Source organism: Drosophila arizonae, chromosome 2, assembly GCF_054131065.1.
Source record: "Drosophila arizonae isolate 15081-1271.41 chromosome 2, UAZ_ARI_1.0, whole genome shotgun sequence".
Taxonomy (NCBI): domain Eukaryota; kingdom Metazoa; phylum Arthropoda; class Insecta; order Diptera; family Drosophilidae; genus Drosophila; species Drosophila arizonae.
The window spans coordinates 18,443,747-18,469,723 of NC_142922.1; the positions used below are offsets into that span (position 1 = coordinate 18,443,747).

At 42.5% G+C, this 25,977-nt stretch overlaps 5 protein-coding genes and 1 long non-coding RNA gene across 12 annotated transcripts; 4 read left to right on the plus strand and 2 right to left on the minus strand.

Annotated features, from left to right (window-relative positions):
* Position 1: 1 nt before the first annotated feature.
* LOC149270482 (uncharacterized) lies at positions 2 to 500 on the minus strand. The gene is made up of 3 exons (XR_016268466.1): positions 339 to 500; positions 202 to 277; positions 2 to 126 (listed from the first exon to the last, which is right to left on the minus strand). It is a non-coding gene; the product is annotated as an uncharacterized LOC149270482 (long non-coding RNA).
* LOC108621379 (circadian clock-controlled protein daywake-like) lies at positions 200 to 1,883 on the plus strand. The gene is made up of 3 exons (XM_018018662.2): positions 200 to 1,045; positions 1,129 to 1,615; positions 1,665 to 1,883. The coding sequence occupies exons 1-3, from the start codon at positions 979 to 981 to the stop codon at positions 1,879 to 1,881; spliced, it is 771 nt and encodes a 256-aa protein (XP_017874151.1). The 5' UTR covers positions 200 to 978; the 3' UTR covers positions 1,882 to 1,883.
* Positions 1,884 to 2,110: 227 nt separating this feature from the next.
* LOC108621378 (protein takeout-like) lies at positions 2,111 to 3,424 on the plus strand. 3 transcript variants are annotated; one of them, XM_018018661.2, is made up of 3 exons: positions 2,111 to 2,351; positions 2,438 to 2,921; positions 3,125 to 3,424. In XM_018018661.2, exons 1-3 carry the CDS (start codon positions 2,255 to 2,257, stop codon positions 3,366 to 3,368), a joined length of 825 nt encoding a protein of 274 aa, XP_017874150.1. In that variant the 5' UTR covers positions 2,111 to 2,254; the 3' UTR covers positions 3,369 to 3,424. The 3 variants fall into 3 exon arrangements, with proteins under 3 accessions (XP_017874150.1, XP_089317829.1, XP_089317830.1); XM_089461703.1 differs by having other exon boundaries at positions 2,209 to 2,351; positions 2,407 to 2,921; XM_089461704.1 differs by having other exon boundaries at positions 2,216 to 2,351; positions 3,091 to 3,227.
* LOC108621380 (protein takeout-like) lies at positions 3,409 to 4,774 on the plus strand. Of its 3 annotated transcripts, none has more exons than XM_018018663.2 (4): positions 3,409 to 3,546; positions 3,609 to 3,704; positions 3,773 to 4,256; positions 4,319 to 4,774. In XM_018018663.2, the coding sequence occupies exons 2-4, from the start codon at positions 3,635 to 3,637 to the stop codon at positions 4,524 to 4,526; spliced, it is 762 nt and encodes a 253-aa protein (XP_017874152.1). In that variant the 5' UTR covers positions 3,409 to 3,546; positions 3,609 to 3,634; the 3' UTR covers positions 4,527 to 4,774. The 3 variants fall into 3 exon arrangements, with proteins under 3 accessions (XP_017874152.1, XP_089317831.1, XP_089317832.1); XM_089461705.1 differs by having other exon boundaries at positions 3,417 to 3,546; positions 3,600 to 3,704; XM_089461706.1 differs by lacking the exon at positions 3,409 to 3,546 and having other exon boundaries at positions 3,565 to 3,704; positions 3,773 to 4,081; positions 4,148 to 4,256.
* Positions 4,585 to 6,164, minus strand: LOC108621058 (uncharacterized). Its single transcript, XM_018018165.2, has one exon. The coding sequence runs from the start codon at positions 5,419 to 5,421 to the stop codon at positions 4,819 to 4,821; it is 603 nt and encodes a 200-aa protein (XP_017873654.1). The 5' UTR covers positions 5,422 to 6,164; the 3' UTR covers positions 4,585 to 4,818.
* A 324-nt stretch (positions 6,165 to 6,488) lies between these two features.
* Positions 6,489 to 25,852, plus strand: Dhc93AB (Dynein heavy chain at 93AB). Of its 3 annotated transcripts, XM_089461697.1 has the most exons (28): positions 6,489 to 6,870; positions 7,304 to 8,094; positions 8,735 to 8,887; positions 9,029 to 9,240; positions 9,493 to 9,734; positions 9,806 to 10,088; positions 10,151 to 10,416; positions 10,541 to 10,992; positions 11,049 to 12,628; positions 12,843 to 13,115; positions 13,384 to 13,413; positions 13,525 to 15,513; positions 15,579 to 16,291; positions 16,489 to 16,841; positions 16,923 to 17,746; positions 17,811 to 18,172; positions 18,246 to 18,402; positions 18,480 to 19,829; positions 19,891 to 20,060; positions 20,123 to 20,620; positions 20,681 to 21,191; positions 21,255 to 21,425; positions 21,487 to 21,803; positions 21,863 to 22,277; positions 22,328 to 23,329; positions 23,400 to 23,548; positions 24,624 to 24,756; positions 24,909 to 25,852. In XM_089461697.1, exons 2-28 carry the CDS (start codon positions 7,368 to 7,370, stop codon positions 25,068 to 25,070), a joined length of 13,494 nt encoding a protein of 4,497 aa, XP_089317823.1. In that variant the 5' UTR covers positions 6,489 to 6,870; positions 7,304 to 7,367; the 3' UTR covers positions 25,071 to 25,852. The 3 variants fall into 3 exon arrangements, with proteins under 3 accessions (XP_089317823.1, XP_017855825.1, XP_017855826.1); XM_018000336.2 differs by having other exon boundaries at positions 6,489 to 8,094; XM_018000337.2 differs by lacking the exon at positions 13,384 to 13,413 and having other exon boundaries at positions 6,490 to 8,094.
* Positions 25,853 to 25,977: the final 125 nt, after the last annotated feature.

Here is a 25,977-nt window from a genome sequence, read left to right on the forward strand (position 1 = left end):
TATTTATTAATTCACAATTAAATATATGTCATCATTGGGTGGAGCACATCTTAATGATTTGTCTATACCGTTTTAAGACACGTTTCACCTTTGCCATCAAATTGTTTTCTATTGTTGTGTAAATCACTTAAAATAAAAAAAAAATTTTATTCATAAGATTAAATATGAAATGGTATTTCTGTCTTTAACATGAAAGTCTACCTAAGCATTCTTTTGGCTGCATGCATCAGTTTCGATATTTTATTTCGTGACGCGTCACTTTGTCTTGTCATCAAGTCTTAAATAGATATAATTGACATTTAATTGGATGATATGCAAACGGAAGCTAAATGATATACCTTTTTAGCTAATGAATCACTTGATAGTTAAGTATTAATTACGGTGTAGGTGACGGACAGAATAATAAATGTTTGCTCAACATTTTACGACTTACGAGTGGGGTAATTCGACTATTGAGGCGTTGTTTACTATACGACAGGAAAGGCGTAAACCGATTTATGACTTTCATAAATGAGAAACTCATATTAATATGTACATGTATGTAAAATAAATATTAAATATTATTTTATTTAATCCCAGAAAACGCTGAAAATATGCTCCCTTTGAAGGCAAGCTCTTGAATACATACATAATATCAATAGTCAGGGGGATACCTTTATTTTTGGGAATAATAGTGGCCCTAGATAAGCACAAATTAAGTGTTATTGTATATTACATTTTCCTAGTATTTCGATCAGCTGTATAATCTAACCAGAAGCTGTTCGGTAGCAAAGCTAACCAACCTGCTCTAGACAGAATATAAACGGACTCTAGTAGTAGGTACTAGAGCCGGTTCAATTACTATCATATGGTGACTTACTCAGAACAGGTTATGTTAATCGATATGCTTCTAGTAGACTAAAAATTAAAAAATAACTTACTGGGATTTACTTGAGTGCTGACTGTCCAGAACGATGCAAGTATTTGCATTGGTCTAAGATGCGGAAACTTTTGATAGTATTAATCGGACTGCAGCTAACTCTTAATTCGGAGTGCTCAATATTACGTGCGTAAAAAAAAAAAAATAAAATAAAATCGTTACCTGTTTGACTGAGGTGTAGATTGGTGATCTCTACTTTTAATTCTCAGCTCAGCATATCAAGAAGTGCCGCTTTGGGAATACCACCTGTATTCGGGATACTGCAAATGCGCTGATACGTAATTTTCCAAAGGGAATACCCTCGGTGGGTTTGAAGCCATTGGATGTGGTACATGTGAAGGATACGGTGCTCATTAATGATCGGCAAGAGGGTGTACTTTGGTATTTTTTTCAACTGCTCAATCAGATCAATTACGGCTTCGAGAATACAACTATAATTGATATTAAGGGCTTCGACGAAGATCCCACATCATCGAAAATAATAATCAAAGGACAAATACCCAGACTAATATATAAAGGCATATATAAAGCCATGGGCCGATTGCTTTGGATGGTGCAAATCAATTCAACTGGCGAATCTGAATCGGAATTCCTAAATTTTCGTTTCGATTTCACATTGAAAGTGCAAACGGAATATCGTAATGGTAAGCGATATCTGAAGATCTATCAACTGGTTCCCAATGTCTACGTGGATCGGTAAGTAAATTCTATATTTTGAAAAAATTATGCATTGTTCCACTTGCAGGTGGATACAATGGCTGGAGAACTTTTTTCCAGAAAATACAGACTTGACCATTGCCATGAATAGAATTTTCAATGCGAATTGGGTGGAGTTTTGGAATGAACTGGAAAAGCCAATATTGGAAGTATTTACGGGTGTATTTTTAAGCATGATCGAAGATATATTTTATAATGTTTCCTATGACGATATGTTTCTATCGAATAATGAAAATGTGAATTGAAACTTTACATCGTTTGATTACTCAGCTATACCAAATATAATTGCTAAATGGATTTAAAGTAGCAGTATATTATCATACATACACATAAACTCGTACAGGTTAAGCTATCGCATTTAGTATTAAATGACAATTCGAAGCTCAACATTGCATACTCTCCACTAATTATATGAAAACTAGAATTGATGTACGGAACTTAGTTTAATTCCTTTATTTTATTCATTTCTTACAAAGAACCGGTTTATAAAACTATGATAATTGCGTTTTGATTTGCTGAGCTTATAAATGTTCTGTTGAAAAGGTATTCGCTTTTATTCAAGGCTTAAACGCTGGGGCAAATACAAGTGGATTGTTCTCTGACAGACATTGGACTTGTATGTATATATACATGATATATATTTCAAGTATGCGTAAAACCTTTCTTATTGTGATCGGGCTCCATCTGTTTATCGCAATAAAGAGTCAAACATTACGTGGGTAGAAAAATACAATTGTGTTTCTATAAAAACAAATCTCTTTTTGCTATAGCGTTTTTTATTCTTTACCTCAATTCGCGTAGCAAGCAATATAAAGAAATGCCGTTTTGGTGATTCGAAATGTATTGTTGGATCAATGAATGCTGTGATACGACAATATACACACGGATTGTCTGCAATCGGTATGAAGCCCATCGACGTTGTGAACATTAAGGATTCGAATGTCTGGAATAATGCCCAAATTGGTGGTGCTTGGTTCCAATTCAAGCTATTCAATCAAGCGAATTATGGCTTTGAGAATACGACAGTAAAGCGCATCAAAGGTTTCGGGAAGGATCCAACAGCCACCATAATGGAAATACACGGACAGATACCAAGTCTTATTCACAAGGGAAACTATGTGGCCAAGGGACGGGTTTGGATGGTTGCCCTAAATGCGACAGGTAGCTCAACATCGGATTTTCAGAATCTACGTTTCATATTGAAGCTGAAAGTCATACCGGAATATCGGAATAATAAGCGCTATTTGAAAATATATGAACTGGTTCCAGTTGTCAATATAAGTCGGTGAGTTTGATAAAATTATACATATACAAGGGTGGTCTGAAAGATTGACATGAAGATAGAAACATATCTGGAAATTGGAATTCGTTTTTAAATACAAAAATACAATATATTCTTGTTAGTTGGAAAACTTTTCAAACTACCCTCATCGATATTATATGTATATATATAGGCAACGCACTATTTGATCAAAATTAATTTGACAGCTGGATTGTGTGGTTGGATAATTTATTTCCCGAGAACATGGATCTAACAATTGCAATCAATGAGCTGCTTAACACGAACTGGTTGGAGTTCTGGAATGAACTGGAACCAGCATTTCTGAACATTTTCAGCGGTGTATTTACGAGTATGATTGCAGATACATTTGAAAAAATATCCTACGACGACATGTTCCTCAAGGATAATGAGACTGAATCAGCAATTAATCTAAGCTCAGATTTGTATTAGCTGTGAAAGCGTTAATTAATGTAACAGGAAATATATATCTATAGTTTTTAAAATTATATACATTCATTTAACTGACAATCCGGTTTTCCAGATAGTTGACTATAAACTTGACTCTCTTGATTTTATTTACAACCGAGCATTGGCTGAAGCAGGTTCTAAGTGAAATCGTGTCGTGATTGTAAGCAAACGTAATAGGTAAAAAAAATAATATATAGGTAAATTTTTAAATAGTATTTATAGCATATTTAAACGTACTCGAATTGGGAATGCATAAATATTCCTTATTGTTCGTCATATTGTTAATGCTGTATAAAACTTCATTGGGAATAGAGCTGCGTGAGTAATCAAATTTTTGCAGCAATTGTTGACTTCAATTAGTTAAACATTGATATATGTATATGCAGCCGATGATATCAAAAAATGCCACTTTGGGGACTCCCAATGCCTTATTAATACTATAAACGACTTGATTAGGCGTTATCCAAATGGTATACCGGGGATTGGCTTGGCTCCGTTGAATGTAACCCAGCTGGACGATATCTCGATTGTGAACAGGCCCAATGGTGCTTCAGTTTGGCTATCATTTTACTTACAAAATTTAACCAACAAGGGATTCAACAACGCAACCATAACCCAAGTCATTGGCTTTAATAAGGATCCGAGTAGTAGCAGCATGATAATTAAAGCTCATATACCAAGGCTCATTCATAAAGGTACTTATAATATGCTGTCTCGTATTTTGTTATTTAGAGCAAATGCAACGGGAAGTTTTTGTTCAGAATTTCTTAACTTTCGTTTGGAAATGCTGATAAAGACTATACAGGAATATCGCAATAACAAGCGATACTTGCGCATCTATGAACTGAAGCCCAAAGTCGATCTGCAGCGGTAAGAAAATAGAAGAATAAAATGTCTCACAATATATTTAGAGAGCTCTTCCTGTTTTTTAGATGGATAATTTCGCTTGATTCATTATATACTGAAAATACGGATATGACAATTGTGATGAACAATGTTATCAATGAAAATTGGCTAGAGTTTTGGCAAGAGCTTGAGCCAAGTATGCTGAAAACCTTTGAACTATGCCTTACGTTAATACTGAAAAGGGTCTTTGATAATGTCGCCTACGACGATCTGTTTCTACCAGACGAATATTAATTGCATATATATATATATATATATATACTGTTCTTAATGTGAAAGAGAGTATATTGGTTTGTTGCTTTATTTACTTGAATTTCTTGAATGTTCTTTAGCTTAATGAAATGAGTTTTTTATTTCTTGTTTGATGGGATGTGTTTGAAAATAGTTTTAGGTATTAGAATTTAGTAATAGAATTTAATTTGTTAACATTATTCTTACAATTTTACCTATGGAATAAATTGGAGCTTTGCTGCAAATGTTTATATTGGATATTTATTTATATTTATAGTGAATAATTTATGGTATACTAGTTTCCAATTTTAGCTTTCCCCAGATTGTGGTACTGACCATCAAGTTGGAGCTCATCGTAGAAGATATGATCGTTGTAGACCTCATCGCGATGGTACATGTGCTGGTAGCCCTTGGAGCTGTTGCCTCGCTTAAATTTTCGATGATCCGCGGCCAGTTTGAGCAGCTTTTGACGGCTATGCGGCTGGCCAAGGTATAAAAGTGGGGTGGCCTGTTCCTGGGCTGGTGCTGTGTCCTGGTTATGGCGTTTGCTGCGACGCTGACGCCAGCCCCAGCGCATACGTTTAACGGTTGTCGGCGGCAGTGGTATGAGGTAAGTGCGGGCAGGCCGAAGTCTTTTGGACTTGTATCTGGAGTTTCGGGACTTATCTCTGTAGTGGTTCACCACTTGGCAGGTCTGCATGTCTCTGGGCTTGGGTATGATGTCGTCCAGCTTGGGCGGACACTGTAGCACATAGTAGAGGCCGGCAGTGGAAGAGTCGTTTGCATGAGGCCTGGCCAGGTCGAGCAGCCGCACAGGCACCTTGTAGTAGGCAAACATGTTGCGCTCGACAACAATTGCCGATGCGGCGCTCAGCAGCAGCAATCCCAACTGCAGCATTGTGCGAGAAGTGTTGGGATAGACTTGGGCAAAGTCACATTTATAAATGTAAGTAACTTTTCAGCTTCAATGAGTTGCTTTGCAGCCGCTTTGCGGTTTGCCGGCAATAATTGGGCTTTAATATTTATTACGAGCGAGCAACTGGTTTTCCTAGCAACCGAGCAGGTTGAATGAACCGTTGCTGCACCGAGGCCTAGGCCTAGGTCAATCAATAGTCGTAGCTCTCATAAAAAAATAGAAATAGAAATAGCAAAAGTTTTTGCATACGGAAGTCATGCAAGAAACTGTTGCTTGTTTGCGTCTCAGCAATGTTGCTACGGTTGGCTTGGCAACATTGTTGCGCCGGGCGCAACAGTTATTTGTTTTGGTTTGTTTATAGCACCTTGACGCCTGCGCCTCAAATATGCTATAAACTTGAAATATGTAGGGGAAATTTGGCAGAGTGGGGCTCACTCTCAGCACTCCACATTTGTTGCACATATGCAACAGATTTTGGCGTGACTGCTGCGAGTTTCCCAGCTCTTTGCGAATTAATATTCTAAGCGCTTGTGGCTTAGTTTTTGACGGCCTGCTGACACTGTGGCATGCAACAAACCTAACAAATTAGCCAATTACAACCGACAAGCTGTTATAATTAGGCGCAAATGGATTTATTGATGAATAAAGAGAAATAATATTTATATTTTGAATAGATTATATAAGGCGTCTGAGTATATTTACATATGTATGTGTTAAGCAATCAAATTGTGGTATGACAAAGTGACTAAATCATCGATATATTGCATATCGATTGCTAACATTCCGAGGGAAAAGTAAATTGATCACCGATGCACTAATCGATATATTATGACTCGCTTGCTTACATCGCAGGGGAAAGCTAAAATGGCAGCGCTCTTTGCGCTTTGTATTTATTAAAAATGGATTTGTTTAAATATTAATAATATATTTCAAAAATTATGTTAAGATAAGACATATTATTTATAAAAAATGAGATAATTATTTGTAATAAATTATTTATAATATTGTTAACAGAATTATCTCTTTTATGACTGTTCATCCAAAGGTTTCCCTAATCTGATAGGTCAAAATAAATCGCTAGTCCTTATCACCTTTAATTGTACACATTCTATTTTTAGTTACGTAGCAAAGTTGGCAATAAAAGATTGAATTAGCGTCTAATCAATTCCCAAATTACCTGCCGAAAGCCACGTGGCAACGTGCCAGGCGTTTGCGTGCAATGGCAACATAAAATGGCGGCGCAACAATTGGCCGGAAGTAAGCGTGGCAACGTGGCTGACAACCAAATGTTATGGCACAGGGGAAATCAACAACGGTAAAGGTGCAAAATAAACAAATGCCTAGCAACCGGGAGCTGCCACGATCAGTTTTTCCTAACTGGCTTACGTTGTCGTCGAAGCACTTCCTTTCAGTCAGCTAACGGTAGCGCAGGTGAGCAGTCGCAAAACGGAAATAAAAATAAAGCCAGAATACTAATAGAAAATAATGAAAAGAAAAAAAAAATATGATAGAATAGTAAAACTGTAGTCCAGCTATTTAAAGTGATTTAAAATAGGTTAATTTTGTATATATATATATAAAAAAAAAAAAAAAAAAACAACAATTAAAATATATATGCAAAAACGCAGTTAAATGGCAGTTATGCTTACATAACAGTTAAATAATTGTTGTCTGCTATGAAGAAAACTTACATAATCTATATATTACATAAGTGCTTAGGGCTTCAAAAGTATTTTGTTTTACACATAGGAAATTTTGGTATAATTTTAATAAGAATATTGATTTGATAGGATATATATTGATTATATAGTTGTTACTGGTAACAAGGTCAATCAAACACTAACACACACGCGCTCACACACAGCCACAACAACCAACAACAACATCAGTGTTAACAACAGCAAACAAACACCTGGAGGGCGCCTTCAATGGAGCAGCCCTCCACAAGCGCCGAGGCAGCCGCTGCCGCTGCAGCCGGCGGGCCGGATCCACGTCTGGAGTTGATGGGCTCGTTTGTCATCAAATCCCTTAAACTGAAGCCAGAGAAGTGGACGCGTGTCATCACGGTGGAGGAGCACAAGGGCATAATTAAAGAGTTTCTGGATCGAAATACACCTGTGGTGTTAATTATCATATTGACGCCCGCTGCGCAGCTGGTGCCCTCCACCACGTTTCCCCTTTCGCAGCTGAAGAGCAAAGGAGTTTACTTTATCAAACGGTATGCCAAGCCCATACCACGTGAGAATTGTGGCAATTTCATCATCTTTGGCGACCTGGCCACGCGCACAATTGACCAGCTGTCCGCTCTGGTCGAGGAGGTGCTGGTGCCGTTGCTCTCCAATGAGGATAACTACAGAAGCTGGCCCATCATGGTCGCGCAGGATGTGCAGAAGCATGTGCACAGCTTAAAGAGCACCGTGCATCAGGTCAAGGGTCAGGTGAGCGGTGAAACCATACTGGCCATGCCCGTGGGCGTTGAGAAAATAGTCAAAGCCGCCAAGGAGCTGACCGAAACGCAGCATTGCCAATTCGATTTGTATCTGAAGAGTGCCATCGAGGGCGTGGTCATCAAGTGGGCGACTCAGATACACGAAGTCATCAAGGAGAGTCCAACGAACGCTTTTGTCAATGGCCAGAATCCCACACCACACACAGGTGAGCATCAGCCGTAAGCTCTAGTCATACGTGCATATATTACTTAGTTGCTGTTATTTTTGGCACAACTTTATTTATTATTTATTGATAAAATTCAAGTTTTGCAGTTGACGTTTGTTTTGATATATCCTAGCAACGTGCCGGCATTGGCCAAATTTGCATGTTTATTACCCGCGTACCTAGCCTGTACCTGTCTGTGTGTCATATGGGTAAAAATGTCTTCAAAACTAGCTTTTATTATCTGTTTGGTGAATGGCGACATGCAACATTTCCTTATGTCAAAACAACAATTACTTTTGGGGCCTTTTTATTATCAGTCGACATTTATTCGTCTATTTTTTTCGCCATCTGCAAGGCCTCACTTGTGGACGATGACGGCAAAGCCTAAAGCGGTTATAGCCTAAAAGCTATCCGTTTTTCATTATTTTAAAACTAACCACACTTGGGAATTTTTCTTTTTGTATACAACTACTAAATATAAAGCCAATATTGTTTAATATTTATGTATTATAGTCATTATATAATATATATAATAATACAGTTTCCTTACGTTCCTACTCATACTATGCTATATTATACCTATAATTTAGTTAATCGAATTATATTTAAATTCTTATCGCCCCAATCAACTTACTCATAGAATTTACATTTTGGAACAATCGACTTAAGAATCTATCCTTTATCTATGACCAATTGCGCAATGAGCGCATACGAGCCATGGCCTTAATATTGGAATACTCGTCGAGTGCTTACCATCCGTGCTTTCAGACGCTCTTCAAAAACGTTGTCACGGGTGAGTGCAGTCAATTTAATGGCCAAACAGCATGCCATTGCTATTGAGTATACTCAATATACATACATATGTATATATATTTGTCTATCTTTGCCTTTGGCATGCCAACAAACTGTTTTGAACTTGATTGGGCAATCGCAGCACTTGCCGAGGCAAAGGATATAACGCTCTATTTGAACCCATTGAAACGTCCACTGCATCAACTGGAGGAAATAGATTTTGCCGAATTCAAGCCACTACTAATACCTTTCATGCACACCGTCTGCACGCTTTGGGGCAACTCACGCTATTATTGTCAGTCTGCGAAAATAACTGTACTTTTGCAGGAAATATGCAATTTGATTATACATCAGGTATGTACATATATACATATTGTGGATGTGCAGTATGAGTGGCAGTCAGTCTGCCAGAAATTTATTCACTTAGTTGATGGATAACGATGACAGTTGAAAATGTAATCAATCAGCAATTCGCCTTTCTGTAAAATGGAATTTATTAAAGTTTAAATTAATCAATTCAGTCAACTGATTGCCAATCATATATATTCATATACTAATCAGATGCAAGTCCATATGCTACGTTATTTGCTCTCTTTTTAATTCCAGGCTAAGCGTTATTTGGATCCCTCGTCTATATTTCACAGTGACATAGACGAGGCCATGCAGCGGCTGACACTCTCTATACAGATATTAAAGTTCTTTCGGGAACTCTTTGACTATTACAAGGAGCGCTTGGCTGCCTTCTTTACGGAGCCTGAGGAGCGTCCACCGATTTTGTGGACTTTTCATCCAAATTCAGTTTTCAAGCGCTTTAATGCGTTCCTCGAGCGTTTGACAACAATTCAGTGGTATTTACAATCGAAAACTACATTTAGTTTATATATACATAGATGGTGTATTATATTTCTGATTTTTACAGGTTCTTCTTTACTGTGATTGAATTCCTGAAATTAGAGAAAGTCGAAATCGGTGGACTGCGGGGCCGCCAGCTAAGCACCAGGATAACCGATGTCTATGTGGAGTTCAATCAATACTTTACGGCATTCGCATCGAAGAGCTATGACGTGCTTGATCCCGATGACCATGAGTTCGATGAGGACTTTAAGGGCTTCCAAACGCGCATTCTGGAGCTAGACATGAAGCTGGCCGCCATCCTCTGTCAGGCATTCGATGATTGTCATAATCTAGAGAGTATATTTAAGGTGAGAGTATATTTAGACTCTATTCCTTTGCTAAATACTTAAGTATTGCACTCTTTGCACAGCTTATAAGCATCGTGGGTAGCGTGTTAGATCGTCCAAAAATCAAAGAGGAATTCACACAGCGCTATGCGGAAATAGTTCGCATGCTCGACGATGAGATGACAGTCTGTGAGAATATTTATGACAAGCAAATGGAGCTAAACCGAGTAGGTGATACGCTATACCCGAACTACAATTGTCCTTCGGTGGCGGCCTTCATACGCTGGTGCTATCAGCTGGAATCCCGCATTACTGCCCCCGTCAAGAGCTTCAAGGCACTACAGCATGAGTGAGTTATACACAATTCTTGGAAATTCTGGAAGAAGATTCAACATGATCTAGGATGTTAAATGTTAAATTCGTAGTTAAGGTTTTTTCGTACAACATCTATAATAGCTTCAAATCTTTTACAGCATAACTAAAACCGAAAAAGCTCTGGAAATTATGGAACGTTATGAGTGTTTAATGGCCAAGTTGGGCACCTGTAAGAGACAGTTCTTTGAGGATTGGTCCGTGCAGCTTGCTGCCCAAATTGAGGAGGATCTGAAAAAGTCGCTTATTTCACGCGATCAGCACAGTCACTCATTGATCCTCAACTTTAGCTCGACCCTGTTCTCCATACTGCGCGAGGTGCACTACATGCAGCAGATGAAAATTGATGGCATACCGGAGATTGCGATTGAGTTTGCAGAGAAGAGTGATGTCTTTCGCTCGTATACACTGAATCTTGAGAAGACCATCGATTGGTACAACAGCATACAGGAGGGCAGCTCACCAGTGGAGCTCAAGCTGATTGAGCCCGAGATTAAGATGATTGATGATCTGGTTGAAATTGGTGTGGATCAGCTCGTATGGAATTCAGCAGGTGAGCAGTCGAGCGTTTTATTTTTGATAAATAATCGAATTATGATTTCTTCTCAGATATCATGAGTTATCTGGAGAAGTTACGTCAGCCGGTGGCTGCCCTGCGTAATCGCATGAATCACACCCAAGAGAATCTACGTCAAATACGGAAAATTATGGAGGTTTGGGCCAAACAACCGCTGTTCGAGCGTCGCGATTGCAAAAAGGATTCGGTACTCTCCATTGATGAGCGACCAGATCGAACTGCCAAGCGCTATGCGGAGATCCAGGCGGCCTCTGTAGAGATACATAAACTACTCCAGGATAATATGCTACAGTTCGACATGGCGGATAAGCAAAACGATCCTGTCTGGCTAAGCTATGTGGATTTTGTGGATAATATTGTGTACGAGAACATTCTGCGCACAGTGGGCGTAAGTGTGGGCTATCTGGCAGAGAATATGGACCCAGATAACAACTATGCACCGCTATTTGAGTCGCGCCTGGAGCTGGTGGAGCCCAACTTGGTGTTCGTGCCCTCGTTAGATCCCGAGGATCCCATGGGCTTCAATAATATGCTTATCGAACTCATGCGCGACATTATGAAAATGGGTTCGCTCATTAAGCGGCTCAAGCCCAATGAGAAACGCAATTATGTGGAGCTGATTAAGGAGAATCAGGATATTATTGATATGCGACGGGAGATACTCAATGGCGTCGACTTGGTCATGGAGGAGGCGTCGCGCTTCTGCCGTCAATTCGAGCGCTATTCGTACCTGTGGCTGGATGACCGTGAGGAGTGCATGGAATACTTTTTGGAGTATGGCCGGATGTTGGATCCAGACGAGATCGAGCTGCTGCAAATGAATGATCCAGCTGCACCGCCGCCCCCACAGCCGTGTCAGCCCACGATTGAAGCTTTTCGAGAGCAGATAGACAACTATGAGTCGCTGTTCACCGAAATTGAGGATATTCCCGCATTTCAGGTGTTCAGCTCCTGGTTTCAAGTGGATGTGCGACCCTTTCGACAGGCGCTGCTCAACACTGTCTGCAAGTGGGGCAACATGTTCAAGATGCACCTGGTGAACACTGTGACGTCCAGTCTGATGGATCTCAGTCACTTTATACGCAAGGCCGACGAGGGCTTGCTGCAGACGGTGAAAGAGAAGGACTACGAGGGCCTGGTCAGCATCATGGCCTATCTCATGCAGGTGAAGGAGCGTGCGGCCAATACGGATGAAATGTTCGAGCCCATGCAGGAGACAATCCAGCTGCTGAAATACTACGACATGGACATACCCGAGGAGGTGAATGTGCTGCTGCAGGAATTGCCGGAGCAGTGGGCAAACACCAAGAAGATAGCCACAACGGTGAAGCAACAGGTGTCGCCACTCCAGGCCACCGAGGTGGTTAGCATACGGAATAAGATAACGCTCTTCGAGGCGCACATCCAGCTCTTCCGTGAGGTGTTCAAGCAGTACGACTTCTTTCGCTTCGATTGTAAAAATCCCTATTTACTAATGGACCGGATCAACGATGATATGTATCTCTGCGAGCGCGAAATGGGCGAGATACAAAAGTCGGGCAGTCTCTTTGAAGTGAATATTCCGGAGTTTAAGGTGCTCAAGCAATGTCGTAAGGAACTGCGCATGCTCAAGGTATCTACCGAGATATTGAATTCATTAACTAATTTTTTTCATGTTTCTTATATAGTTCACTAAATCTACTAAATTTTTACCCTATGTACTGCATGCTACATTTGGAATTTTGAGCTTTATAACATTTTAACTAGCTACAAATCCTAACTAAACTATAATTCGATCATAGCTCTTGTTAACTAAACTAAAAATATATTATATCAATTAATCGCAGCAACTCTGGGATTACGTGAATATAGTGCAAACCAGCATTGAGGATTGGAAGACCACGCCCTGGCGCAAAGTCGACGTGGAGAACATGGATATTGAGTGTAAAAAGTTTGCCAAGGATATACGCTTGTTGGACAAGGAGATGCGTGTTTGGGATACGTTCATTAATCTGGAGTCGACGGTTAAGAATATGCTGACGTCGCTTCGAGCTGTCGGAGAGTTGCAAAATCCGGCCATACGCGAACGTCACTGGAATCAATTGATGAACTCCACTAAGGTCTATTTTTCAGTTTCTATTTATTCTTCTCACCTCTCATGCAGAGTTTTCCTGTGATTAATTTGGCATACTGTAAATAATTGATCGAAAATTTCTTTTTTAATGCTAGCACCAGCCCGTTTGTATAGCAATGAAAATCTATTTCTAATTCAAATAAGTAACTTTCTTATTTTTAATCCTAACTTGATTTTAAAGAGGCCCATGTGTATATATACTATAGAGTTACGCCTCGACTGTACAGTTTCTTGTAAATACCATTTCATTCCAGAGTCTGGCAGCCTTGCCCAAGGAAGTGACCGTAAGTTCTATGCATGTTGTAAAGAATTTCAAGTAGAAATCGTAGCTCAACCATAAATGTATACACGTTAAATATATAGTAACTGATAGATCTGGTAATGTATTCTCACAGGTAAAATTCATAATGGATCACGAGACCACACTGGCCGAGCTTCTGGGCTTGAATCTGCACGAATGCGAGGAGGAGGTGAAAAATATTGTGGATAAAGCGGTAAAGGAAATGTCCATGGAGAAGATATTGAGGGACTTGAACTCGACATGGTCGGCCATGGAGTTCGACAATGAGCTGCATCCGCGCACAGGGTGTAAACTCCTTAAGGCATCGGAAGAACTCATAGAGACGCTCGAGGAGAACCAGGTGTGCCTACAAAATTTAATAACATCCAAGTACATCGCCCATTTCCTCGAGGAAGTTTCAGCTTGGCAAAATAAATTAATGATTGCCGATCAAGTTATAACCGTTTGGTTTGAGGTGCAACGCACTTGGACCCATCTTGAGAGTATCTTCATGAGTTCGGAAGATATACGCAAACAGCTGCCGGTCGATTCGGACCGTTTCGATAATATCGATGCCGAATTTCGTATACTCATGGATGAGATGTCCGTCTCATCGAATGTGGTGGCATCAACCAATCGAGCTGGCCTGATCGAACGTCTGGAGCATTTGCAAAAGGAGCTAACGCTATGCGAAAAGGCACTGGCAGAGTATTTGGAAACAAAACGTTTGGCTTTTCCTCGTTTCTATTTTGTATCATCGGCCGATTTGCTCGATGTCCTTAGCAATGGCATACAGCCCGATATGGTTACCAAGCATCTCACAAAACTATTCGATTCGATAGCACGCCTCAAATTTAACCGCGATGCGGCCAATGAGATAGAGTCAGCTTCTGGCATGTATGCCAAAGATGGCGAATATGTGGAGTTCAACGAGTTGGCCAGCATTCGTGGCCCGGTTGAAGTGTGGCTAAATCGCATACAAGCGGCAATGCGCGCCTCACTGCGTCATTATGTTACGGAAGCTGTTGTCGCTTATGAGGAAAAGCAACGTGAGCAATGGTTATTCGATTATCCTGCCCAGGTATCGCTGTGCGGCTCACAGATCTGGTGGTCCACTGAGGTGAACATTGCGTTCAGCCGTTTGGAGGAGGGTTACGACAATGCGATCAAGGACTATTATAAGAAACAAATCTCACAACTCAGTTTACTCATTACACTTCTGCTCGGCGAGCTGACCAAGGGGGATCGTCAGAAAATCATGACGATATGCACCATTGATGTGCACTCGAGAGATGTGGTCGCTAAGATGATTCAGGCCAAATTGGATTCAGGCTCGGCTTTTATGTGGCAATCGCAGTTGCGGCATCGTTTCGATGATGTGGAAAAGGATTGCTTTGCCAATATTTGCGATGCTGAGTTCCAGTATTGTCACGAATACTTAGGCAATACACCACGCCTGGTCATCACGCCGCTCACAGATCGCTGTTACATAACACTTACACAGAGCTTACACTTGGTGATGGGCGGTGGGCCAGCTGGGCCGGCCGGCACGGGCAAAACGGAGACAACCAAGGATCTGGGCCGGGCCATCGGCATCATGGTCTATGTATTCAACTGTTCCGAGCAGATGGATTACCAATCCTGTGGCAATATTTACAAGGGTCTTGCCCAGACGGGCGCCTGGGGCTGCTTCGATGAGTTCAATAGGATTACGGTGGAAGTACTCTCCGTTGTGGCAGTCCAGGTGAAGTCCGTCCAGGATGCCATACGCGATAAGAAGGAGAAGTTCAATTTCATGGGCGAGGTTATCACGTGCGTGCCCACGGTGGGCATATTTATTACAATGAATCCGGGCTATGCCGGACGCACTGAGCTGCCGGAGAATCTGAAGGCGTTGTTCCGTCCCTGCGCCATGGTGGTACCGGACTTTGAACTTATCTGTGAGATCATGCTGGTCGCCGAGGGATTTCAGGATGCACGTGTTCTAGCCCGCAAATTCATTACGCTCTATACGCTTTGCAAGGAACTGCTCTCCAAGCAGGACCACTATGACTGGGGCCTACGTGCCATCAAGTCGGTGTTGGTAGTGGCTGGATCGCTAAAGGTGAATGTGCTGCCTTTCCATCTATTTGTCTTGCGCTAAATGCAAAATTCTAAACATTCTTACAGCGAGGCGATCCTGGCCGGCCGGAGGAGGAGGTTTTAATGCGCGCTTTGCGCGATTTCAATATACCGAAAATCGTAACAGATGATATGCCAGTGTTCATGGGTCTCATCAGCGATCTGTTTCCCGCTTTGGATGTGCCCCGCAAACGTGATCAGGACTTTGAACGCACCGTAAAACAAGCTGCCTCCGATTTGCTACTACAACCGGAAGATAATTTTATACTGAAAGTAGTGCAACTGGAGGAACTGTTGGAGGTACGTCATTCTGTATTCATTGTTGGCAATGCGGGCACCGGAAAAACCCAAGTGTGGAAGACGCTGCTGCGCACCTATCAGAACATCAAGCGGAAGCCCATATTCAATGACTTGAATCCAAAAGCGGTGACCAATGATGAACTTTTCGGCATTATCAACCCGGCGACGCGCGAATGGAAGGACGGACTGTTCTCAGTTCTGATGCGGGATCAGGCAAACATAACGGGTGATCAACCCAAATGGATTGTGCTCGATGGCGACATCGATCCCATGTGGATCGAGAGCTTAAATACCGTTATGGACGATAACAAAGTGTTGACTTTGGCCAGCAATGAGCGCATTGCGTTGACACCTTCGATGCGTTTGCTCTTTGAGATCTCCAATCTGAGAACAGCGACACCGGCAACTGTCTCCAGAGCTGGCATATTGTATATTAATCCCCAGGACTTGGGTTGGAATCCGTAAGTAGCGACACATCTAGCATACAATCATATATAAATCTAAACAGGTGTAGGATAATCGGAATGATTAAATGACTGTCTATGAATTGACCGAGTAGCTGAAAGGTAGATTATTCAGAAGACGCTCCAATTGTTTAAGAGATGTATTTATATACCAATTTATAGATTTCTCATTATTCGCTTCATTCTCTTTGCAGCTATGTGACCAGTTGGGTTGAAACGCGCAAAATTCCAGCCGAAAAGTCCAATTTGGTCATGTTATTCGATAAGTACATACCGCCCTCATTGGACACGATACGCGTGCGTTTTAAAAAGATCACGCCTGTCGCTGAAATGGCCCACATACAAATGCTGTGCCATCTGCTAAACTGTTTTCTAATACCAGCTAACACACCGGCCGACTGTCCAAAAGAGTGGCACGAACTGTATTTCGTTTTTGCCTGCATTTGGGCATTCGGCTCGGCCATGTTTCAGGATCAAGCCATTGACTATCGCGTGGAGTTCAGCAAATGGTGGGTAAATGAGTTCAAAACTGTTAAGTTTCCATCGGGTGAGTAGCAAAATCGTTTGGAATTTCCCTTGGGAATCACGACGAACTAACAATGCGAATTGCAAAATCCACAAAATGCAGGCGGAACGGTGTTTGATTATTTTCTGGATAGCGAGACAAAGACTTTCCTGCCCTGGACCGAGAAGATAACGAAATTCGAGCTGGATTCGGACTTGCCGTTGCAAGCTGTGCTCGTGCATACCTCCGAGTCAATACGTTTGCGTTATTTTCTGGATCTGTTGATGGATAAGAAGCACCCGGTGATGCTAGTAGGCAATGCCGGCTGCGGCAAGACCGTACTGGTCAATGAGAAGCTTCAATCGCTTTCTGAGAATTACGCTGTCACCACAATACCATTCAATTTTTATACCACGTCCGAAATGTTGCAAAAGATACTCGAGAAGCCGCTGGAGAAGAAAGCGGGTCGCAACTACGGACCGCCTGGCAACAAGACCTTGATCTACTTTGTTGACGACATCAACATGCCCGAGGTGGACTGCTACGGCACCGTGCAGCCGCACACGCTGATGCGACAACATCTCGACTACGGACACTGGTACGATCGCAACAAGCTGACCCTCAAGGATATACACAACTGTCAGTATGTGGCGTGCATGAATCCGACCTCGGGCAGCTTCACCATCAATCCCCGTTTGCAGCGGCACTTTTGCGTGCTAGCCGTTAGCTTTCCGGGCACGGACTCCATCACGGTCATGTACTCGGCGATATTGTCGCAGCACTTTGCGAATGCCGAGCAAAAGTTCATGCCGATCGTGACGCGAATGACGCCCAATATAGTGGCGGCCACAATTGCCTTGCACAACAAGTGCCTGCAGGTCTTTCTGCCCACGGCTATCAAATCCCACTATATCTTCAATCTTCGAGACATCAGCAATGTTTTTCAAGTGAGTATTGCACAGGATTCAGATGATTGCAATTATTTTCATTGTATTCTATTATACTTTGCAGGGTCTTTTATTTAGCTCGACAGATTGCTTGACGAGCTCCACAGATCTTATACGTTTGTGGCAACACGAGACACAGCGTGTGTACTCCGATAAGCTAATCGATGATAAGGACATTGATAGCTTTACGAAAATGCAGCATGACATTGTCAAGAAGTCGTTCGAAGAAATTGACGAATCCGTTATATTCGACAAACCGAATATTTACTGTCATTTCGCTGGAGGAATTGGTGATCCTAAGTACATGCCCATCAAGGGTTGGCCTGAGCTTCACAAACTCCTTCAGGAAGCAATGTCATCGTATAATGATCTAGTCGCTGCCATGAATCTGGTGTTATTCGAGGATGCGATGATGCATGTCTGCAGGTAAGTCTTATATAGGCTTATCAAGTTCCAAAAGATAAACTATATTCGGATTATTATTGTCTGATTCGTGTAGAATCAATCGCATATTAGAATCGCCGCGTGGCAGCGCTTTATTGGTTGGTGTTGGTGGCAGTGGAAAACAATCTCTAGCGCGCTTGGCAGCATTCATATCCAGCTTGGAGGTTGTGCAAATACAGCTGAAGAAGGGCTACGGTGTCAATGATTTGAAGGTCTGTCCTCTTCATATATTCTAATTGATATCTAATAATTTCTAACCGCTTTTAACATATGTATATACAATACTTAGAACGAGTTTTCCGGCTTGTATTTGAAAGCTGGCCTGAAAAATGTTAGCATTATGTTTTTAATGACGGACGCCCAGATACCTAGCGAGGATTTTCTTGTCTTAATCAACGATTTGTTAGCCACTGGCGAGATTCCAGATCTATTTCCGGATGACGAAATCGAGAACATAATCGCTGGTGTGCGTAATGAGGTCAAAGGTGCGGGACTGGTTGATACACGTGAAAACTGCTGGAAATTCTTCATCGATCGTGTGCGCAAGCAATTGAAGATAGTTCTGTGTTTTTCACCAGTGGGTTCAACATTGCGTGTTCGGTCGAGAAAATTCCCTGCCATCATCAATGCAACATCCATCAATTGGTTCCACGAATGGCCTCAGGAGGCACTCATCTCGGTCGCCATGAACTTTCTGGCCCAAAACAAAGTGCTGCCAGAGACTCATCGCGATTCTGTGGCCAAGTTCATGGCCTACGTACACACGTCGGTTAATACGACGTCCAAGGTTTATTTACAGAACGAACGTCGTTATAATTATACCACACCCAAGAGTTATCTTGAGCAGATTAATCTCTATCTGAAGCTACTCAATCACAAGCACGAGGACTTGCAGAGCAAAATTGAGCGTCTGGAGAATGGATTGGAAAAGCTGCGCTCCACCGCTGTGCAGGTGGCGGATCTCAAGGTCAAATTGGCCGTGCAGGAGGTGGAGCTGAAGGAGAAGAATGACGCAGCGGATGCCTTGATCGAAATTGTGGGCATTGAAACGGAAAAAGTTCAAACGGAAAAAGCGGTTGCCGACGAAGAGGAAATGAAGGTCGCTTTGATAGCCGACGAAGTGAGCAAAAAGCAGCGCGATTGCGAGGAAGATTTGCTCAAGGCTGAGCCCGCCCTCTTGGCCGCCCAAGAGGCACTCAACACGCTCAACAAGGCCAACCTGACAGAACTCAAGAGCTTTGGCTCTCCACCGGGTGCAGTGACGAATGTGACCGCTGCCGTCATGGTCCTGCTGGCACCTGGGGGCAAACTGCCCAAGGATCGATCCTGGAAAGCGGCCAAAATTTCCATGGCCAAGGTGGATGCTTTTCTGGATGCCCTGATTAACTATGACAAGGAGAATATACATCCGGAAATTATTAAAGCCATTCAACCTTATCTCAAGGATCCCGAATTCGAACCTGAATTCGTCCGCTCCAAATCGGGTGCTGCGGCTGGACTCTGTGCCTGGGTCATCAACATTATTAAATTCTACGAAGTCTATTGCGATGTGGAGCCGAAGCGCAAGGCCTTGGCTGCTGCTAATGCAGAGCTGGCAGCTGCACAGGACAAGTTGGCGGGCATCAAGCGCAAAGTTGCGGTAAGTCCGTAAATGTAAATATTATAATTTTAAAATTATCTTTCATTTCAATTACGCGCAGAGTCTTGAGGAGCAGCTGGCCAAGCTGACAGCGGACTTTGAAAAGGCGATTGCGGATAAGCTACGTTGTCAGCAGGAGGCGGATGCCACACAGGCAACCATTGCGCTGGCCAATCGTCTGGTCGGCGGTCTGGCCAGCGAGAACGTGCGCTGGGCTGAAGCAGTCAATAAGTGAGTAGTACTCCCACAATAGATCTCTAATGCAAACTAATGCAAACTACTTTTGTTTTCAGCTTCGTCAAGCAGGGCATTACCTTACCCGGCGATATACTACTCATTACCGCCTTCATTTCCTATGTCGGTTGCTTTACGAAGGGTTTTCGCATTGATCTCTTGCAAAAGATGTGGACACCCTTTCTAAAGAGCATTGATCCCCCCATACCCACAACTGAGAATCTTGATCCGCTGACGCTGCTTACCGATGACACGACCATTGCCATTTGGACGAACGAGGGTCTGCCCAGCGATCGCATGTCCATTGAGAATGCAACAATATTGTCTAACTCGGATCGCTGGCCACTCATGATTGACCCTCAGTTGCAGGGCGTCAAGTGGATTAAGCAGAAGTATGGCGAGGAGCTAAAAGTCATACGGCTGGGTCAACGCAATTATTTGGATATCATTGAGAAGTCCATTAATACCGGCATAACGGTGCTGATCGAGAATATCGATGAGAATCTAGATCCCGTTTTGGACTCTTTGCTCGGACGCAATCTTATCAAGAAGGGCAAGTGAGTGCAGCGTCGCTTACTTAATGTAAGTGAATACTTCTAACACCCCTTGTTTTGCAGAGCTATCAAGATCGGTGACAAGGAGATCGAGTACAATTCCACATTCCGTTTAATTCTACACACTAAATTAGCTAATCCGCACTATAAACCTGAAATGCAAGCACAGACCACACTGATCAATTTTACTGTCACTCGAGATGGACTGGAGGATCAACTGCTCGCCGAAGTTGTGAAGGCCGAACGCCCAGACTTGGAAGACCTGAAAGCCGAGCTAACTAAGCAACAGAACGATTTTAAGATTATGCTGAAGAAACTGGAAGATGATCTCCTCTCGCGTCTATCATCAGCGGGTGAGAATATTTTAGGTGACACCGCATTAGTGGAGAACCTGGAGACAACCAAAAGCACAGCTTCGGATATTGAGGAGAAAGTGGCTGAGGCTAAAATCACGTCGAAGGAAATTGATAAGGCTCGGGAATACTACAGGCCAGCTGCTGCCCGAGCTAGTCTCTTATACTTTATACTTAACGAGCTGAACACCATCAATCCGATCTATCAGTTTTCATTGAAGGTTTGCTTAAGGCCTCAGCAGCAAATGATGAAACTCAGAAGTCAATAATCGTCTCTCCCACAGGCTTTTAGTGTAGTGTTCCAAAAGGCCATAGCCAAGGCTGAACCGAGCGAAACTTTGGCATTGCGCGTTTCAAATCTGATCGATTGTATTACGTATTCGGTCTTTCAGTATACTTCGCGTGGTCTTTTTGAATGCGACAAGCTCATCTTTGCCTCGCAAATGACTTTTCAGGTAAGCCACGCTCGACATTAATAGATTCTTTTATTAAAGCTTTTCCCTTATTTTCGAACAGATACTGCTGATGAACGAGGAGCTCTCATCCGCGGAACTGGACTTCCTACTCCGCTTCCCGATAAAGCCACATGTGACAAGTCCTGTGGATTTTTTGAGTAATCAGTCGTGGGGCGGAATTTGCAGTCTAGCGTCCAAAGATGAGTTTCGGAACTTGGATCGGGACATTGAGACATCATCGAAACGCTGGAAAAAGCTCGTTGAATCTGAGCTGCCGGAGAAGGAGAAATTTCCGCAGGAATGGAAAAATAAAACCGCCTTGCAGCGTCTCTGCATGATCAGAGCTCTGCGACCCGATCGCATGACCTATGCACTAGCGTAAGTATTTTCTATAATAATGAAAATGAAATTTTTATGACATTCACTTTATATCACAGTGACTTTATTGAAGAGAAATTGGGCTCCAAATATGTGGAGAGCCGCGCCATGGAGTTTGCCAAGTCGTACGAAGAGGCTAGTCCATCCACGCCCATCTTCTTTATACTTTCTCCAGGCGTCAATCCCCTGAAAGACGTTGAAGCTTTAGGCAAGCAACTGGGCTTCTCCATGGACCTGGGCAACTTTCACAACGTGTCCCTGGGCCAGGGCCAGGAATCGATTGCTGAGGCAGCTATGGACACGGCAGCCAAAAGTGGCCACTGGGTTGTCCTCCAGAACATTCACTTGGTGCGCAAGTGGTTACCCATGCTGGAGAAAAAATTGGAGCACTATGCCGATGGCTCCCATCCAGACTATCGCATGTTCCTGAGCGCAGAACCTGCCTCAACGCCATCGGCGCATATTATACCACAGGCAAGTGTTGGGTAGAGTATGAAATAAAGTGAGTAAACGATATTTTTTAGGGTATCTTGGAGTCCTCCATAAAGATCACCAATGAGCCGCCAACGGGTATGTTGGCCAATCTGCACAAGGCCTTGGACAATTTCACGCAAGAAACTCTGGAGATGTCTGGCAAGGAGGCCGAATTCAAGGCCATTCTCTTTTCGCTGTGCTATTTCCATGCTGTGGTAGCTGAGCGCCGCAAATTCGGCGCCCAGGGCTGGAACAAGATATATCCATTCAATGTGGGCGACTTGAATATCAGCGTATCAGTGCTGTATAACTACTTGGAGGCGAATGCCAAGGTACCGTGGGAGGATTTGCGTTATCTATTCGGCGAGATTATGTACGGCGGCCACATCACTGACGACTGGGACAGACGCTTGTGCATCACCTATTTGGAGGAGTATATGCAGCCAGATCTGGTTGACGGCGAGCTGTTCCTGGCGCCCTCCTTTCCCGCCCCACCCAACACGGACTATGTGGGCTATCACAACTATGTGGATGAAATGATGCCAGCCGAGTCGCCCTACCTGTATGGCCTGCATCCCAATGCAGAGGTTGGTTTCCTGACTACCCGAGCAGAGAACATATTTCGCACCGTCTTCGAGATGCAGCCGCGGGATGCCGGTGCCGGCGGCGGTGCCACAGTAACGCGCGAGGACAAGGTCAAACAGATTGTGGACGAGATCATTGAGAAGCTGCCTGAGGAATTTAATATGGTCGAGATTATGAACAAAGTGGAGGAGCGTACGCCCTATGTGATTGTGGCGTTCCAGGAATGCGAGCGCATGAACTACCTGACCAGCGAAATGAAACGCAACCTGAAGGAGCTCGATCTGGGCCTGAAGGGTGAACTGACCATCACTTCGGACATGGAGGTGCTCGAGAATTCGTTGTTTTTGGACCAGGTGCCGCCGATATGGACACAACGTGCCTATCCCTCGCTGCTGGGGCTCAACAATTGGTTTATCGATTTGTGTCTGCGCCTGCGAGAGTTGGAAACATGGTCCACCGATTTTGTGGTATGCCGACCCGACTCGACCCAACCAGTTTGCAAATATTTATGCTTTTTGCTTTGTGTCCCGATTGCAGCTACCCTCCTGCGTCTGGCTGGCGGGCTTCTTTAATCCCCAATCATTGCTAACGGCCATCATGCAGAGCACGGCGCGTCGCAACGAGCTGCCGCTGGACAAGATGTGCCTGCAGTGTGACGTGACCAAAAAGCAGAAGGAGGAATTTACGTAAGTGCCGGCCGACAAAGAGCGACACACACGACTTTATTGAAACGCAATTTTAATTGACTTTGGCGCTGACCCCCAGCTACGCGAAACAGATATCAGTAGACTTGTGACCGATTTTAAAACCATTGTCTGGCATTGCATTGGAGATGCCCATTTGACGGCACTCAATAGGACATATATTGGTATATATGCGTATATAGTACAATTATTTTCCTGCTGCGGAAAGGCCTTCATCAGTTCAAGTTCTCGACTGATAGCTATAGAACTGCTAAGTGCTCAGTACTGACAACCCAATTAGGCGACACAGACACACACACATTTGCATACCTTACTCTAATCATTGCTAGAGAGGAGCGCATGAGCGATTGCAATAAGCTCGTGTTGACTCGTGCTTGGGCTTGTTGAGATTGTGTAAAGTTGTGCTGAGCCGTGATGACTACTGAAAATTGATTGAGTTAAGCTCATGGTTAGCTTGTAAAGACTGTGTAGAGTCGGCTGAGTCAGCCGCACATAGCTAATCGCCATGCTAATATAATCAGGAAACATTATATTTATAATCCGTGTTTTATCATCTTAAGATCTCTCTGGGTTTTGATTAAGCCGTTCCCAACCACATCGTGTTAGACCGTCCCATTGAGCACGACACGTGCTCAGCACTACTTGTCGTATCAACTATGTAGCTATGTAAATCTACATGACTTGTGTCAATACTTACACTGGGAAGATAGTGTAAACAGCGGCTCATCCGGCCAACGGCTTCAAGCTGAGTCTAATAATAGCTGCAATGCTATGCCATGAGGGCTAATTTTAGACACCGCACCAATACACACACAGCGAATATTTATAAATAGCAATTAATAATAAAGTGTAATTAACAATTGTCTATTTGCCGACTGTCGATTCTTGAGTCTTGATTGCTGATAGTTGATGCACGGATTGCTTATTAAGTGGCGCCCAGTTTCTCGTATTTTGAATTTGGCGTCAGACAGAGGCGCCCCACTAATTGGCGGAGCTTAGTGAATAATCCATGCTTATTCGATATCAATTGCAAATCTCTGTCTGAATTTAATTACAGTACGGCACCGCGGGACGGTTGCTGTGTGCATGGCATCTATATGGAGGGCGCCAGATGGGATATACAGCAGGGCATTATTATGGAATCACGTCTCAAAGAACTATATCCCTCAATGCCAGTGATCAATATTCGAGTGAGTTTGTAATGCAAATGCCGAAAAGCGAATTCTAAATAGAAATACCCATTTGAATTGGGAACGGATCTGTGGCGTCTAAAAAGCGGCGCATGTTTGCATAAATTCAATTCTAAAATCTAAAATATCCATATATCTCTCCACACTCGCAGGCCATTACCCAAGACAAGCAGGACATGAGGAACATGTACGAATGCCCCGTCTACAAGACACGTACCCGTGGCCCAACCTATGTGTGGACCTTCAATCTGAAGACCAAGGACAAGCCAGGCAAATGGACACTGGCGGGCGTTGCTCTGCTTCTGCAGACTTAAGTTTAGTCTTATCTATTCGACAACAATTTATTTATTCGAATATACTTATAGTTTTTCCTAATATTGTTAGAATATTAGAGTAGCAAATCAAATTGTATTCCTCCATGTAGTGTAATTTTCAAGCAAAAAACTTCTGTAGAATATAACTAAAAGATTTTGTGACTTTAGTAGATATCTCACATATTTTTTCATTATTCTTAGCACATGTTTTTTCTCAAATAAAATCACTTTCTTCGTAGGAATGCCTTAGGCGCACTAGCATAAAACCCAAAATCCCAGCTTGTATTATTTACAAAGGGTATCAAAGTTGTTTCATGGGTATGAACATCATAAACAATAATATGATTAATTGTTGTAAATTGCATTGTCGCAGCATATATAAACAAATGTGTTGATTGTTTACTTTCGAACCAAATGTGTAAAAAATCCCAAGAAAAACCAAAAAGCACATTTAATGTTTATAGAGTGTGCACCTTGTGCCATTAGTCAGAGTATTTTGTTAATACTTAAAATAAAATAATCCAAATGTCTTGAATGAGTTGTGAGATAATCGTGGTCTATATGTAAAATACGTCTGTCTACAAGTAAGCTGATAAGACAGGAAAAAAACTTCTACAGACGCACAAAAATGTGAATCTAAATCAAAAATCAAATGCGTCGCGCTTTCATAAATAACGATCTGCACAGACACGCACACATGGACGTATATATGAAAATATTTCAGAATCGCCGCAAAAAAAAAAAAAGATGAAATATAAAAGAAATATTTGAGCATCAAAGGAAATTCATAGACGACGAGTGGACTGAACTCGTGGTCGTCGCCAAAAAATAAAAAAGTATGCACATATATAATAATGAAAATAAAACAATTTTCAAATATTTCTTTTCTGACGAAATTTGAACGATG

Bases quoted from the DNA above. Each gene is read 5' to 3' on its own strand.
- LOC108621379 (XM_018018662.2), top strand. From the start codon at position 979: ATGCGGAAACTTTTGATAGTATTAATCGGACTGCAGCTAACTCTTAAT. The intron at 1,046-1,128 runs GTGCGTAAAAAA...TTTAATTCTCAG, and splicing joins TTCGGAGTGCTCAATATTAC to CTCAGCATATCAAGAAGTGC. The intron at 1,616-1,664 runs GTAAGTAAATTC...TTCCACTTGCAG, and splicing joins CCCAATGTCTACGTGGATCG to GTGGATACAATGGCTGGAGA.
- LOC108621378 (XM_018018661.2), top strand. From the start codon at position 2,255: ATGTATATATACATGATATATATTTCAAGTATGCGTAAAACCTTTCTT. The intron at 2,352-2,437 runs GTGGGTAGAAAA...CAATTCGCGTAG, and splicing joins AATAAAGAGTCAAACATTAC to CAAGCAATATAAAGAAATGC. The intron at 2,922-3,124 runs GTGAGTTTGATA...TTAATTTGACAG, and splicing joins CCAGTTGTCAATATAAGTCG to CTGGATTGTGTGGTTGGATA.
- LOC108621380 (XM_018018663.2), top strand. From the start codon at position 3,635: ATGCATAAATATTCCTTATTGTTCGTCATATTGTTAATGCTGTATAAA. The intron at 3,705-3,772 runs GTGAGTAATCAA...ATGTATATGCAG, and splicing joins TTCATTGGGAATAGAGCTGC to CCGATGATATCAAAAAATGC. The intron at 4,257-4,318 runs GTAAGAAAATAG...CCTGTTTTTTAG, and splicing joins CCCAAAGTCGATCTGCAGCG to ATGGATAATTTCGCTTGATT.
- LOC108621058 (XM_018018165.2), bottom strand. From the start codon at position 5,421: ATGCTGCAGTTGGGATTGCTGCTGCTGAGCGCCGCATCGGCAATTGTT.
- Dhc93AB (XM_018000336.2), top strand. From the start codon at position 7,368: ATGGAGCAGCCCTCCACAAGCGCCGAGGCAGCCGCTGCCGCTGCAGCC. The intron at 9,241-9,492 runs GTATGTACATAT...TTTTAATTCCAG, and splicing joins GCAATTTGATTATACATCAG to GCTAAGCGTTATTTGGATCC. The intron at 10,417-10,540 runs GTGAGTTATACA...AATCTTTTACAG, and splicing joins TTCAAGGCACTACAGCATGA to CATAACTAAAACCGAAAAAG.